At 43.9% G+C, this 16085-nt stretch overlaps 3 protein-coding genes across 3 annotated transcripts; 2 read left to right on the forward strand and 1 right to left on the reverse strand.

Moving 5' to 3' along the window:
- Positions 1-465: 465 nt before the first annotated feature.
- EPUS_09357 (uncharacterized protein) lies at positions 466-3566 on the reverse strand (the record flags this gene model as incomplete). The annotated part of the gene is made up of 3 exons (XM_007802401.1): positions 466-2559; positions 2695-3070; positions 3127-3566. The coding sequence occupies 3 exons, from the start codon at positions 3564-3566 to the stop codon at positions 466-468; spliced, it is 2910 nt and encodes a 969-aa protein (XP_007800592.1).
- A 2451-nt stretch (positions 3567-6017) lies between these two features.
- EPUS_09358 (uncharacterized protein) lies at positions 6018-6908 on the forward strand (the record flags this gene model as incomplete). The annotated part of the gene is made up of 1 exon (XM_007802402.1): positions 6018-6908. One exon carries the CDS (start codon positions 6018-6020, stop codon positions 6906-6908), a length of 891 nt encoding a protein of 296 aa, XP_007800593.1.
- Positions 6909-7050: 142 nt separating this feature from the next.
- Positions 7051-8623, forward strand: EPUS_09359 (uncharacterized protein; the record flags this gene model as incomplete). The annotated part of the gene is made up of 4 exons (XM_007802403.1): positions 7051-7122; positions 7233-7472; positions 7842-8293; positions 8329-8623. The coding sequence occupies 4 exons, from the start codon at positions 7051-7053 to the stop codon at positions 8621-8623; spliced, it is 1059 nt and encodes a 352-aa protein (XP_007800594.1).
- Between the last annotated feature and the right edge of the window lie 7462 nt (positions 8624-16085).

The raw sequence follows: 16085 nt of genomic DNA on the forward strand, positions 1-16085 counted from the left end.
ACTCCTCCTTCCCTCCCCCTCTTTCGCTTCCCTTGCTCGCTTCCCTCCCAGCTGGCCTCCCCTTCTGGCTTGCTGCGCCGCCGCCTCCGGCCCCGGCAGCGCCAGGCGTTGACCGGCTTCCCGCCTCCAACCGACCCTTCCCCTCCCACTTTCGTGCTCTCATTCCACGCTTCCTCGACCGGTTGATCCAACCGTTGGCCTGGGCGTGGACGGCGATATGATGCACAGTCCGCTCTACCAAAATTGGTGGCTGGCGGTTCATGCGGCGGCGCCCCGTTGACATCCTGCCTTCCGCATCTCACCTCTTTACCGGCCCCTCGACCAACGCCTCCCTTGTCTGAGGCACCGGCAAAACCGTAGTGGGATCCCGCGTCGCCGCCTGCTTTGAAGTAATACGATAGATTTATATGAGAGTAATCGATACCAGTGCAGTCAGCATAGCTAAATAGGGGTGTCGTTCATGAATCATATTCGCGACCTCTTCCTTCCTCGATTCGCTTTCTGCCTTTTTTGAGAGCCGGGTAGTGAGTTGCGATCATGGATCCTCGTGATCCGCTCTTCCAAGGGCATCCCTGATGGCGAACAGGGCCTCTTTCTTTTCTTCGAGGCCCTCTGGCTTTCTCGATCGACCAATAGGAATAGCTCTTCTGCAGAGGGACTTGAAGTATCACAGAAGAGATCTTTGATCCTTCTACCAATCGGGAGTCTCTCGCCGAGCAACTTGTCCCATCTCCTAATACCGTTCAGGTCGGCCCCAAAAAGAATGTACAGCTTGCAGATGTCGATCCACACGCTGTCGAGGTGTGATTTCTGTGTTCTAAGCGTTTCCAGATGATTCAACAGATTCAACCATGGTGTGCTGCCGCCTCTCTTCTCGTTCGGGTCGAGTCCAAGTTCGAGTAGCATCTTTACCATTGAGGGTACTGGCCGGTTGTCACAACTTCCATTAAGACCCAGTAACCTCCTTATGTGCTTGCGGGTGCCCTTCCTCCCATCGGAAGAGGGAGAGTAGGCTTTTTCGGTTTTGTCTTCCAAACTTAAGCTCAGCCCGGTAGCAATATCAAGGAACGAAGATGCAGAATCCGATTGCAGAAATTGAATGTCGCTAAATTTCCGCCTTACATAATGTGTAAGACCTTGAAGAATGGCGTATTGTACAAATGTGATCGACAAACAAGTGCAAGTCTGTTGGCAGAATTCTGCATGCATCCCGCGATCGTCAGTGAACCAGGGAAGGGACCTCCCAGGTGGTAACAAGTCCGTTGCGACTTTGTGGATCTCATCCACCAGATCCACATGAGCGTGGCCGGTACTCAGCTCTGCTTTGCAAGTGAATTGAATAGCTCTATCGAGCAAATTCCATATGTAAAATCCCCACCCGTAGTAACAGGCCGACGTTTTGACTCGTAATAATAAGCTGCGCGCACATGCGAGGTTGGCGTCGAACTCAGTTCTAGCTGTCCAGCCCATGAGGTCGCCCCATATGTCCGGCTTCTCCAGATAGTCACGGAGGGACAGGTGAAGATACCGGACTTCATCCCACCGGAAAGGTGTGTCTGGATTTGCAGGTGCTTTTTCGCAAGCCTTAAATTTATGGACCTCCAGGAGGCCCTGACATCGACTTTGCACACGATATGAAATTGCTTCGATCCGAGTATCGACTTGTTGTAGACTCAGCGGCCCAATAGGCAATTTGAGTGCAAAGGCGCTGTCTGGGTCATCGGCATAGGAGAGTGCAAGACTTGACATCATGTCTTTATGCTGATACGCAATTTGCAATAATTGAGAAGCTTGACCTCTGTAAAAGGGCGGATTTATGCTTCGTAGCATCGCTCTGTAAAGAGCGTCAAGCTCTGGAGGAAGAGCCTCTAATCTCCTCGCCAGGTCGTCGATGGAGTCATGATTCGTGAGGCCTGTCAGCAGGGACTTCACGATGAGATAGACCCACAGAAAGACCCCTGAGGACTTGGCGGCAACCTCTCCAATAAACGAATATGCCTGATTCGGCGAGGTCGTTGCAAGAGCTTCAAAGTGTCTGTGGCAATTTAGCTTATCCGTGATATATGTGCGGATATCCCTTGCAGTGAGGTCTTGAAGCCGCAGATGTTTACATCCTTTGAAGCTGTATTCAAATGGCATCAACGGCCTGCTGGAAACACAGATCTTGATGTTGGAATCGTGAAGTGTCGCGTAGTGATTGAAAATTTCCGTAATCTCGCCATGATCGCCATCAAATTCATCCAAGCCGTCGATGAAGATCACTACCTTTCCATCTCGCATGAGATGACACATCATAGCATCAAAGGTAGAGCTGAGATCCGCGAAAGTCCACCGATACTGGTTAAGAGCGGAGCTCGTCTCCAACGAGTGGTGGGTTATATGGTCCATATCCGAGACATGCCTCCATAGCTCCGGTAGTACTGTGGGTATGAGATCGGGACGCTTTCCGAGAAGCTGCCGTAGCAGCGACATTAAAAGGCCAGATTGAGATTTCTGGAGCGGTGTTCCAAGACTCCAGAAGAAGAAGTCCACCCGGATCAAAGGAAGCCTACCACTCCACTGTCAGAGTCGTGCTTCCACTTCTGGCTGCTGAAGGAGGAATTTCATGAGGGTGGACTTCCCGCTCGCCGCCTTGCCCTTGATCTAATATATACAGTCAGGATTAGTGAGCCACTCCGTGAAATCATCCCACACTACATCAGGATCGTCAACTAAGCCGTCCAGAATCCATCTGAAAGTTTTTGCGTGCGCTTCTGGGATAGACTGTCGCCGGACTTCCATTTGCTCGTATTCAAGAGTCTTGAGAATGGTTTTCTCGATGTCTCTGTCGCCTTTGGAGCACAGTACGGACCGCAGCGTTCTCTCCGGTCCGCCTAGAGCGAAGTTCAGGGGCATGTGAGTATCGATCTCGATACAGCGGTCGCGGCCACCAGCAAATTTGCTCGATAAGTTGTCAATTTTGGCCGACACAGATTTGAAGCTGACGCCAAAGTCTTCCAGCATTTTTCTTATGTTCCGAGAACAGGCAATCTGCGCTTTGAGATCATCTGCAGCTTGGTTGATTCTCGTACTAGAGAATACGTTAGCCGGTCCAAGGCTGAAATCTTTAGAAAGCAGATGACGCACCTTAAGGATGATAAAACACGACCTTGAAATTGAGCACGATACATGGACAATCGATTAGCCATGTCGTCAACTTCTCCCTTCGACGACACACTCTTGACAGCTTGTCTGAGGCTTTTCCATCGACGAAAGCGACCAAGAGCTTTTGCCTTGTTCAGGCACTCTAGAAGATTTCTTGCTAACTTGTTGGACGACTCGAGAAGTTTGACAAGATCAACATCATGACCACCTAGGTCGGCGGCGGCAGATGTAGTCACCAACGACTGTTCCATCTGCGTCTGAAGGAGCAGAAGATCTCTTGTCACAACCTCGAGGTCGTTGTGTTCTGAGAATGCACCATCAATGGCATGGTATATCTCTCGGCCTTTGGAGACTATTTTGAGGCCAAAGTCTAGGAAGTTGACGATGTTGCCCGCGAGACTGACTGCAGCGAGCGTCTCCATGACAAGATAGGCAGAAGCACCTGTTAGATGGATGTGCTTGTCATTGGGCGCAGGATTCCGTAGAAGTTAAGCGAAAGCCATTAGAACTCTTTGGACAGCGACAAGAGTGGAGAGTGATATCTTTCGACGGCAAAAACTGACCTTCTGGTACTTCTGGCAGATGAAAATTCCAATTTTGAGGGTTATACAGAGTGAATCTAGAGGCAGCAACTGGTAAGAGACTCAGCCACCGCCGAGTCTGCCTCGCTCAAAGGACGAGGCACCTGTAACTATGTGGCGCAGCATGTTGAAATCCAGAGACGACCAATACGAGTATGGATTACTCGAGCTATGTCACAGTAATTCAATAGCAAGCTGCTAACGATAGTCCCGGTGCAGTCGAAACATCTACAGCCAGACGAAGCGTTTCCATCTGAGGCAGTACCACGTTCCCAACGTCAAGTCCAACCTCATGCTGTTGTTCACGCGGATTCAAGTCATGTAATCAAATCTTGGCATAATCTTGGCATACTGTATGATCGCTTTTGGACTCGCTGACGTCATGGGGTCCCGTATTCTTACTACGCACTTTTCGTAATCTTACTACCGTAGTAAGATTAGAGCCAACCTTATTCTTACTACGTCCCAATTAGGACATAGGGCTTCCAAATATAGTAATAGGGTTTCTCTTTTAGGTTTAGTAAGCAACCTAGTCAGTAACTCAGATCATATAACGCCAAGCCTGCGCCTGTGTTACTGCCTAGAACAGGCAGGTGGCCTCTGAAGGACCTCCCAAGGCTAGCCTGTAGGATCCTCACCCTACCGTCTTCAGAAACTGTTAACTCGCTAACGTGTGCACCATAAGACCCCATTGAGACCCGAGAAGCTATCCACGCCCGGATCCACACGTCTGGCGGCCGCTTAAAAAGCGAACTCGCATCTGACTTCTAGGACTCTTTAAAGGGCATCTACTTAACGGATATCCTAGTCTACTCGGATAGTTTGAAAGACTAATAAATAGGTGCTATAGATGCAGGATATGTGGTATATCAAACTAATAGACAGCTTTGTAAAGAGTGCTTCTCTCTAGGAACAATAGCGGAAGTCTTTAATACAAAAGTAGTAGCAGCCCTCGCCAGGCTGAAATCAGTGCTCTCTAGTAGCCAGACTCACTGTGCTTAGAATATATAGATCTTTCTTAATAACCTAGAGGTGGCAATACTTCTCTTAAGCAAATAAAAAAGATCCTCTTTGTCATTAGAGGTGGCAATACTTCTCTTAAGCAAATAAAAAAGATCCTCTTTGTCATAAGGTAGAACCTATAGAGACCTGGGCCATAGCCTCAGGTCAACACGTGATGCCTTAGTGCGGCGTCACGTAATAGTAGGCATGTCACTAGAAATGTCCTCAGGGGCTAGGGGCACGGCTCAGGAGGAAGGATAGAGGCACAGCTCAGGAGGAAGGATAAGGGCACAGCTTAAGAGGAAAGATAAAGGCATAAAGACAGGTACAAATAATCTGTACTTCCCTTTATATTATGGAACTCTTAAGTTTTGTCTCCTTGTTTATAGATAGCTAATTAAGAGCTTTTGCCTTTATTTATAATCTCTTATACTTTTAAGCTATATTTAAAATGTTTTATATAATAATAACTACCTAGCCGCTTTGCTACTGCCTATTATATATTCTGCCTAATATAATAAATATCTACTAGGTCTTAGGCTATATAAAGATCTTAGATAATAAGGCAGCTAACAAAGCGGCTAGGAAAGAGGCAGAATAAGACAGCATTTAAATATAGATTTTGTAAATTTATGCTACGTACAGGTTTGTCTTCCTGTCTCTTATCAGTAGAATCTTTGAATGTGACTGAATCCCAATACTACACTACATTTGGCAGAATTTGGCTGTATAATACATTGTGTTCTTCCGTTGTTGAGCATTGAATCGGGGCGGTGTCCTAGCGCCCGATTTGAGCGTAGTAAGAATAGTGCGCGCCTATTCTTACTACCCTATACTCTATTTCTAATTGGGACGTAGTAAGAATAGGGTGGGGTGTTATTATTACTACGGTAGTAAGATTACGAAAAGTGCGTAGTAAGAATACGGGACCCCCATGGGCGATTCGCCAATTCAATTTCTTGGCGGACTATCGATGAAGGCCAGACGGCCAATTCAACTTTCGACTGCGGAACAGATTAACAAGATAAGTTTTGAGTTAGAACAGGACAGAGGTTACGCAACTTCAGAGCTTATCAATTGAAAGCCAGATCTCATCCTAAGAACTAATCGGCCCATTCAACACGATTCAACCTTGTCACACCAAATACCGAAACGCCCAAGCAAAGACATGCTATTTCCTTGACAGCTGCTGTCATACATCGGTGGTCTCCTTCAGTCCCTGATCGCAAGCTTTTTCTTCATCCCATTCTCGGTGGTCTCCTCTAGACCCTGATTACTAATTTCTACATCATGATTTCTAGCGGTTTGTCTCCAATTGCAGCTTCATGGGAGCACTTCCAATCAAGGTCGGATAATGTTCTTGCCAATTTACAAATCGTCTCTGAAGCAATCACTTATCAGCCGGACTTGGGCTCGGCGCTACCTAAGATGATCGAGGACTTCACGGACAAGATGCCGCAGATCAGGAGCCTCATCGAAAACTCTACCGAGGCCGGTTCAGAGCAGGATTGGTTACTAAAAGTGGCAGAAGAGCAGAAGAAAGCTCTCAGCAATGGTGATAAACGTCTTCAGGATCAGCGTGAGAGGCTGCAGGACGTTGAACGAGAACTTCTTGACATGAAGAATTCTTTACAAGAGGTCAAAGTTCAAAAGGAGAAGCTTGACGCAGAGATGTCGACTTTGCGCACTATAATAGCGGACTACCGAAAAACCAAGCAGGATTTGGAAACAGAGAATATGCAGACCGCAAGTTACAGCGCAGCGGAACGCAAGCGCTTAGAGAAAGAGCTTCATGATTTGAGGAACACAACAACCACGGAGCTGCAGCAGTTGCGCGACACTACGAATGAGGAGCTTTGTCAACTGCGAACAGTGACCGAAGTTGAGCTTCGTGGGTTGAGAGAGACTGCGGCCAACGATATCAATCAATTGAGGGAAGCAGCTGACAGAGAAATTGCAGATCAGAAGGTGGAGTCTGACACTCGCATGCAAGTACTTGATACTTGTGAAAAGAACTATGAAATAATCCGACAAGATCTTCAAAATAGGGAGCGAGAGCCGCAAAGAAAGAACGAGTCGGAATTGAAGAGGTTGCAAGAAGAAATCCGGACCGAAAAAGAGCAGCTGACCAAGGGATTGCTTCAACCAAAGAGAGCCTTTAGAAGCGGGAAGACGAAATGACCAAAAATGAAGAGACACTACAGAAAAGGTTGATTCGCTGGATAAGCCGAAACGGAATGTCCCGCAGGAAAAAGCTATGATGGAGAGATGGCCAGATGCCATTATGGTCTGTGAGCACCGGCTCAGGTATGCAGCAACACAGATGATCGGCGGAAATCAGGTCGCTGGCTCAGCAGAGTTCTTCGCAATGTTGAGCCAGTCATGCGATCGAATGGTAAGCAAGTTGACCATGGCAGAGACGATCGCCGACAACGCCGGAACGTAGGACGAATGATCTAGCAAATGAATTGAAGAGAGAGGCAAGATAACGCTGGTCATTGGGAGTACGTGTCTCACTCAAAGGAGGAGACTGCTGCCCTCAGAAAGAAAATTACCCACCTCAACAAGGAGATTGGCCGTCTCAAGGAGTGTGAAGCTCACGTCCAGCGACTTTCACAGGAGAAAAACAACGCTGAATCTGACGAAGAGCAGGTCGAACACGAAAAACTAACCATCAAAGGGGAGGTTTTCACATTGACAGGTGAAACAGCGGCGTTGAGAGGCGAGCTACACAAGCTCCAGGATGTAAGCAGTAAGGAGATTTCTGCTCTAAAACATTACCTCCCACATGCAAACAGACAACTTGAGCACGCGCTAGACTCGTCAAGGAAAATGTCAAACTCCTGACAGCATCTCGCACCCAAACCGACCGTTTGCATAGGCTGTACGTTACCGAAAGTCAAACGGTAACCATGCTCGAATCTGAACTCTGAAGAGGCTAAGCACGAGCTCGAAAAGTCGATGTCGTCAAATCTCGCTCTTCAAAAGGACATCCGAGACCAACAAAACAAACCTCCGAAATTGTGAGAAAGAAGCTGGGAGTTTCGCGTAATGCAGTAGCATGTTCAAGAAGCCCTTGACGCGTGAAAGCTGGAGCTGAATCGCATGAGAAAGGACTTGAGCGACTCGAGAACTGATCATGCCGAAGTGCTTCGGAGAGTGACGGCCAGCACGACTGTCAAAGACGCGGAGATAACTCGATTGAGACGAGATTTAGAGACCGAAAAGAGCGGAAATTGCACAGATTCGTTACACGAGGAGCTCCATCGGACCTTGGGCTTCCTCGACAATGAGAAAGCTAACGACTTCATTCACCTTCACCGAGAAATACGACGTTTACGGGCACAACTCACTTCCGAGAAGAAAGCGAATAGGAAGTCTTTGGAAAAAGATTTGGCAGTTCTCCAAAACGAGCTTAAGTTTGGTGCAGATAGATATCGTACTAACGACCTTGCCCAACAAGTCGCACAACTTCAGTTAGATCTTGGAAAAGAGAGCGTTGCCAATCGAGCCTGGCGCGAACAGTACCATGAACATGAACTGAGAGCAGAAAGGCATCCAGGAAGGTAGAGACTTTAGAGAATCAGCTAACTACACTTAGGAACCAACTCGAGACTCAGACCAGAAACGACCACACAGTTGCCTTAAGCCAGCAGGTAGATCCACTGCGGACTGATCTCGAGGATAGAACTGCAGCTGATCGAGAACTTCGCACACAGCAAGTAGAATGTGAACGAACTGCACAGGCAACAGCGAGTCAATATCAAAGCCTCCAGAGTGAGTTTGACAGCCTTAGAGCTCAGTTTGAAAACCACGTGAAGACTAACAAGGCTACATCTCTTCGCCAACAGATCGAGAAGCTCCAGGGACCTAACGAAGGTGACCAGCGCCAATGAAGAATTGCGCAACCAACTTCAAATGTCGAAAACCACACAAAATGAGATGGGCGGCATTCCTGGTAATGCAAGAACAACAGTAGGAAATGATAGCATGGTAAGCGAAGATGTAAACCAGCGAAGTGATTCAGATTCCACATGTCAATCGAATCTATCGTCACGAGCCCTTCCACAAATATATAGGTGTCAACATTCAAGGCGAAGGGCCACGCCGAACTCGGACAAGTCTACGCAAGAGCAGCCCATCTCTTAGGCAACGGATTAGTGAGAAATCTCCCCAGCGGAAGCCGATCAAGAGAGCAACCAAGGCAGTAGCAAACGAAATGTCGGAAACGTGGCAGAGATTTGTTGGACATCACACCGCCCAATGCTTTAGGCAAGTTAATCTATGACAGCTCGTATTTCTCCGGAAGCTTCCTGAAGAACACGATTCCATTGATATGATGATGATGAGCCGAAAATGGCTAGCTAAAGCAAGGGAGACACAAGGAAACTCTTGGTAAGCACAGAGCTCAGGCTACCACTGCATCAAGATGTCTCCGCCAGAGTAGTTAAAGGCAGCCTGCGCCCCTGTACTGAGTATTGACAACTGCTTTGCTGATCTTGGCCAAGTAAAGGGAGGTGATTGCGGTTCAAAGTACGATGTATTGCTGCTAGGGGCAAGTAGCGTCTGGCGTTTCTTGTTCGAGTCCTACCGGATGCCACTTCTATGTTTCTCATGGAGCTGCTTTCAAATGTTGACTGCATCTCTCTCTTGAGCGGAGAACGGATATACGTACATAAGGTTAAACTGCGTGCTGAAAGTCCACAATAAATTAACGCATTTCATATGACCCTAACCATAAATAGATCAAAGAAAACCTTAGACCAGTCTAGTGTGCTTGGATACATGCGGAAAGACCCTACTAGGGAGACTGGCTTTGTATTACATCTAGGTGTGGATCAATGGAGGCTTGCGTGAATTGAGTGTAGAGTGATGTACTTACTGTGCGTTGCATAATTGTTGCGAATTCCTTGGCGCTACCCTCGAATTGCTGGTGCCGCGGGGCAGGATTGCGGTCAGATGTAGGTATAGCTTCCTACGTATAGAGACGTGTAGAAATTGCTTGAAATTGCTTATAAACCTTGCTGACATTAGTACCTTGTCCTATCTTAACGGCTGGCCTTTAATATTGAGTTTTGTAAAAAGTAAATTATGCCTTTAGAGTCAACTGTAATGAAATAGATGAAATACCTATAGAAAGGAGGATAATAAGGAGGAGGATATTAAGGAGGAGGAGGATAGCAAGGAGGAGGATAGTAAGGAGGAGGATATCAGAAGGATATTCTTCTACTCTATATCCTCTATATCCTTCATATCCTCCTTCATAACCTCTACATCCTCCTCCTTGCTATCCTCCTCCTCCTTGATATCCTCCTCCTCCTTGATATCCTCCTCCTTGATATCCTCCTTTCTATTTGCGTTATAATAGCGCTATAAAACTCTCCCTACGTTTGAACGCTTCTCACAATTCAACATTATAGTTTTTATTTCGAAATTTCGGCAGCAAAATTATAAGGAAGTTGTTGACCTTCTGAGAGGGCTAATTGGCCGCGTTTAATATGCGTAATCCCTGCGTTTCTGCTGCTTCTAATTGGTCAATTTCCGACGCAATTTCGCTTCTAATTTCGCTGTACGTTACAGCCAATTGTACATAGATCTACGCTCTCTACCCCCGTAGCTATCAATCAACTTGCTTCTCTACGCACTCTGCACAGCAGGTTGACAGAAGTCTATTTTGCTATCCACCAATTTTGGGCATTCTACTACGATAATTATGTGGTAAATGGCCATCCTTTGCCCTCACCGTAATTCTGCACTGTGGCGCCAGCAATTCGAAGGTACGGCAAAGGATTCGCAACAATTATGCAACGCGCAGTAATAGTTCAGTCTCTCTGCTCGGTTAGTGGTGCCATCCATAAGTGCTCTTGGGTCCATGTTTCCGGCAAAGCTGCTGCCTGGGAGTACTTCCTCCTACGTTTTTAATATAGAGTCATTACCGCGAAATCGAATTTATTGAAGAGGAACACAACTTCGTGGATCAAGGGTGAAATTTGTTTGTCATAGAGTATAAGGAACTGGAAGGTCGATTATGCCAAGCTCGGCTAACAAAATTGCTTAAAATATATTTCAAACATTTGGAAAAAGTCTTCAATCAGCCTCTATGGCGCAGTGGTAACGCGTAAGTACGAAATAATCTGTCAACCATCTAAACTCACTAATTTAGGTCGCACTTGTACTACTGGCACATACGTTGTTCCTGAATTTATCATTAATGCGAAGATCTTCAGTTCAATTCTGAATGGAGGCAAGGTTTTTTTTTTTTTGTAAAACTTTATATAAATTTATCCTTCTAAAGTGAATAAGTTATTATTTATTATAAAACAAAATATTTGTAAACTTACAATTATAATAGATGATATCTACTAATAAATAGTACTGCTATTGTGATAGATGAAGTATTTCCTCTGCCATAGCGCAGGAAATACACGTGACTAGCCAAGCACTTGGATGGCAGCGCCGATGGCGTATCCACAACAGCACGCGGAACTCTTGCCGTCAAGCTACTATGCCGCCGATAGAGGCATCCGTACGGCACGTCGCTCCCCGTACGGCACGTCGCTCCCCGTACGGCACGTCGCTCCCCGTACGGCACGTCGCTCCCCGTACGGCACGTCGCTCCCCGTACGGCACGTCGCTCCCCGTACGGCACGTCGCTCCCCGTACGGCACGTCGCTCCCCGTACGGCACGTCGCTCCCCGTACGGCACGTCGCTCCCCGTACGGCACGTCGCTCCTCAGCCCTAATGCCCCTTTGGGCCATAGGCCAATTCGTGTCGTAGCAGTCTATTTAGGGTTACAAAAGATATTAAGAATTATTATAGCTGCAATAGCTCAAAACTAGAACAAGTTAATAGTCTATAGATTGCTAAAACGTAAGCTGAGGAGTCTATCTGTTACGCGGAAGGCCGTGCAACAGGGTAGGGAGTGCTATAGAAGCAGGAGAGTCACGAAGAAGCTATGGAGGGCAACTGTATGACTGTGTCGATTGGTATGGTGAAGGCTGACTATCTAAGTGCTATCGAGGCGAGGATAGAGGTATGACGCGCAGGGCGCCAAGCCTGCCCTAGCCCTCAGCCCTAAGACCGGATGCGGCATAGCACTGGTGGAGCATTTGGTGCGCAGCCAATGCTTGGCCAATGCCATGCCCTGCCCTAACGCCTCTCTAGGCCATAGGGCATTTTGTGCCGTCACACTATCTACAGCGCAGCCAGCGCTCCGATCCATGTACTCCTCCATCAAGTGCCAGGGGTGCTACTAGCTGACCTACACAGAGGACCCAACAGAGCATCTGCAGGGCCAGACGCAGTAGCTTCCCTCTTAAGGAGATTACACGTCCCTAAAGGGGCTATACTAATCTGTTATTCCATGGTTCCTGCTCAGGGAGCAACGTGCCGTATAAATGCTTCTATCGGCGGCATAGTAGCGTAACGGCAAGAGTTCCGTGTGCCGTCGTAGATACGCCATCGGCGCTGCCATCCAAGTGCTTGGCTAGTCACGTGTATTTCCTGCGCTATGGCAGAGGAAATACTTCATCTATCACACTACCCCCCTCTCTGAAAAATCGATTACCCTTAATTAAGAGCATGAGAAAGTAAGCTTACCCCTCCTAAATTTCGGTGCTAAGCCTAGCAACTTCCTAATTAGGTTAGTCTAAAATTTAGCTATACATGTATAGCTAAATTTATCACGTGATGTTTCTGTTAGATTTTCCTGTACTTAGCTTTAATTCAACTAATCAGGCGCTCTTTTCATTAGGTGCCTTTTAAAATAGTCTCTAAGCAGGTCCTTAGAGTCCTTGAAGTTCGTGATAAGGTAGTAGGTCAGGTCCTCTAGCTAACCTACTTATTTGGCTTACACCTTTAAGGCCTTGCTTACTTGCTTAATGTTAATTATGTTCTTAATCTCCTACATCTTCTCTTCTTCTGTTTCTACTAGTAAAGGCTATAGATATTCTTAGTCTAGTAAGGGGTTAGCAAGGTCTTTAGTAAGCAGCAATATATAGAACATATTATAAATCTATATTAATAAAAGCAGCTTTAAATAAAAGCTTTACCTAAGTCTCTTTATAACAAAGAATAGTCTAATCTATTTTAAATCTAGCTTCTTATAAGGTCTTGTTATACTAATATTCTTTATTAATAGCTAGACCTTATCTTCTTTTTTAAAATTAATTTTCTAATAATACTTGTTTACTTACTCTTACTATCTCTTTTATATAATCTTTAAGTACTTTTATATTTATTTTTAAACCTTTTTTATTAGTTTTATTAGATTCTTAATCTTTTTTAAGGCTATATATTTCTTTATTATCTTTATAAGCTTAAATTTATTAAAGCTTATTTTTAATTAATATTTATATATATTTATAGCCCTTAGTAAGCTTGTACTAAGCAGCTGTTAGTCATTTAGACAACTAGGATATAGATTTCTATCTTCTTGCGGTATCCGGTATAAGTAGTCGCTACAGCGATGAAATCAAACGAAATCCAGATGGCGGTGTGGGTGAACGTGTGCGCTACATATGCGAGTCGCCTGCGCGCATTGAACCAGGGGAATTAGCTTACGAAAACCATCTGACTCTTAAGTATCTGACTCGTACTTAGACCTGAAACTGACTCTATTATTAGTGGATGTGATATTATTTTATTTGAGAGATAGGACACCCTTATGCTTGTCCCTTCCTAAGATTACGTATTATATATATAAATATAATAACTTACTAATAAAAAAAGAGAAATCCTTTAATATAAATGAATAAATAAGTGTTTATTAACCCTTATTAAGGCCTATAGTCTTTAGTATAAATAAACTTATTAAGACCTAAGAGCTTTATTAAGATTGGAGTTATAAGCTACTCTTAGGAATTATAAGCGAATTATCTTATATAAATAATTATATAGAATTATAGATAATTAAGAATATTAGTTTACTTAAAATAAGCTTATATAAATTTATTAAAACATGGCTATAAACGTATTATATAAGGGCATTTATTAAGATAATAAGGATATAAGCTTAGTTAATAAGTAAGGAATTAGTATATAACTAGTATGCGTGTATTAAGTAAGTCGTTTACAAGACATAGTTAGTCTGTACAAAGGAGACTTCTATAGATAACGTGAAGCAAAGAGCCTTCTAGGCTTAACATAAGGCGTGATATATAATAGCAGCTATTAAGGAGACTATCTATACAGCCTGAGAGGATAGTATGCATGTGTCAGTATATAAAGAGTCTAGGCCAGCTTTCTCACTTGTACTAAGAGCCTGCAAGGAGTGTGCGTTTTATATATAAGTTAAAGCGATATTGTTCTAGTTGGATGCTAGTGCTATATGCTTAAGGAGTAAACTACAATTAGAGCGTGAGTAAGGGCTTTATTTACCTGAACTCTAAAGCATCTCACCTTGAATAGTAGATACTGGAAAGCGTGGCAGAGACCTGGTAAAGGGATGTGAACTCTGTATTATACTATTTTATAAGGAAAAGCTACCTTAGTTGATATAGAATAGTATAATAAAATTATAGGCTTGCTGAATATTATAAGGCAGAGGCCAGGACCCTTGACCACCTAGGCTAAGGAGACTACCTGACGAAAAGAACCTACTTATCAAATAAGGTAATCTCAAGTAGAAGAAGAGGTGGGCAGCCACACTACAGAGAAGGAGAGGCTGGCTATAAGCAACAATCTGGTCTACTCCCTAGGAGCAGGACACTCGTATGCTATACGCATGATTAACAAAGACAGAGGCAATAGCACTATTCTTAATACGGTCAGAGGTCATAGGCCTGAACGCATGGTTAGCAGCTATCCAAGTACCAGATACTAACCCTGCCTGCGCCTGCGGCTAGTATATACAAACAGTTCGCTATATCCTGCTACACTGCCCAAGATATAACAGAGTAGGCATGCTAGCTGCCTGCGGAACAGAGCATATAAGCGAGATCCTCTCCTAACCTGCATGCGTAAAGCACGCAGCTCGCTGGTTTATCCGCACAGGGATCCTAGAGTAATTTCGCACCGCAAAAGAGATAGCAGAAGAGGAGCTAGGAGGGTACAGAGTGTTTAATGCATCAGAGGAGTGGTAACGGCAGAGGTTGAGACCCTCTAAGATATTCGGTGTATAGTTAAAAGGGTGACCACACAAGAGGGGGCAATAGGTACGCAGGCGAAACGCAGGTAGGGCAAAGGCGCCTTATAGGGTAATCTTAAACCCTTGCTGCAATAGCTATACTTACTTAGTCTAGTAAGTCTTAGGTTTTCCTTATTAAGACCCTAAAGTAGCTTTATACAATATTATAATAGTCTGAAAACTATAGAGAAACCTGTTTAATGTTATGCTATATAATCTCAGGCAGAGCTTATTTCACACAAGTGACTAAGGACATAAGGATTCAAGAGTGAGCATATATATTAATAAGAGAATCTGTATAAATAAGTAGTCAGAAATATACTATTTAAAAGACCTTATAATAATTACTTTATAAGTCTAAAACAAACTAATAAATCTGAATATAGACCTTGTATAGACAATTAATATTTATAACATGTACCATTATTAAACCACCTATTTAAAGGCATAAGAGACTAAAACTCTTTGTACACTAAGAGAAGCCCTTAAGATGCTAGAAGAACAAATTATTATAAAGGACTTTAATCTCTATCACCTGAGATAGGGTGGGCCCTCCTACCCTATATAATACAAGCTAGCTAATACCCTTCTTAATATTATATAAGAGACAGACATAGATCTTATACTGCTATAAGGCATAATCATAAGGGATTATTAAAAAAGTAACTTGTATAAATAAATAACTATTAATCTAGTCTTTATAATTATAGTACTAAGATAGTAACTTATATAATATAAAATAGAAATAGAGCTAGACTAATCCTTAGATTACCTCTTAATTTATATAGAGTTTAAATAAGATGATACAAAACCCTTAGTTAAGACACCCTAAAAAAAAGTATAAAAGAAACTTAATATTAAAAAGTTTTATAAGAGCTTAAATCTTTGTATAAAGAGCCTAGACAAACATTCTCTAATATTATAAGAAATAATTAATTAATTTATAAGCAAACTAATAAAAGCTATTTTAAAGACTATAGAGGAATTAATCCCTTAGATAAGACTAAACTAATAATGCAAAAGCTATTAGATAAAAGACTGCTAGGCAGTAGTAAAGGTAATAAAGGCTATAAGAAGATAGTTTACTCACTACTTATATCTTAAAATGTGGCAGAAATTTATATAAACTCAAAGTTAAAAAGGCAAGATATTAGGTAAAGCAAAAAGAGACGAATTCTGAAGCGTAATACAAAAAGCTAGCTTTAAGCTAAATGATATCTAGAAGATTATA

The sequence above is a fragment of the Endocarpon pusillum genome, assembly GCF_000464535.1.
Source record: "Endocarpon pusillum Z07020 unplaced genomic scaffold scaffold1631, whole genome shotgun sequence".
NCBI lineage: Eukaryota > Fungi > Ascomycota > Eurotiomycetes > Verrucariales > Verrucariaceae > Endocarpon > Endocarpon pusillum.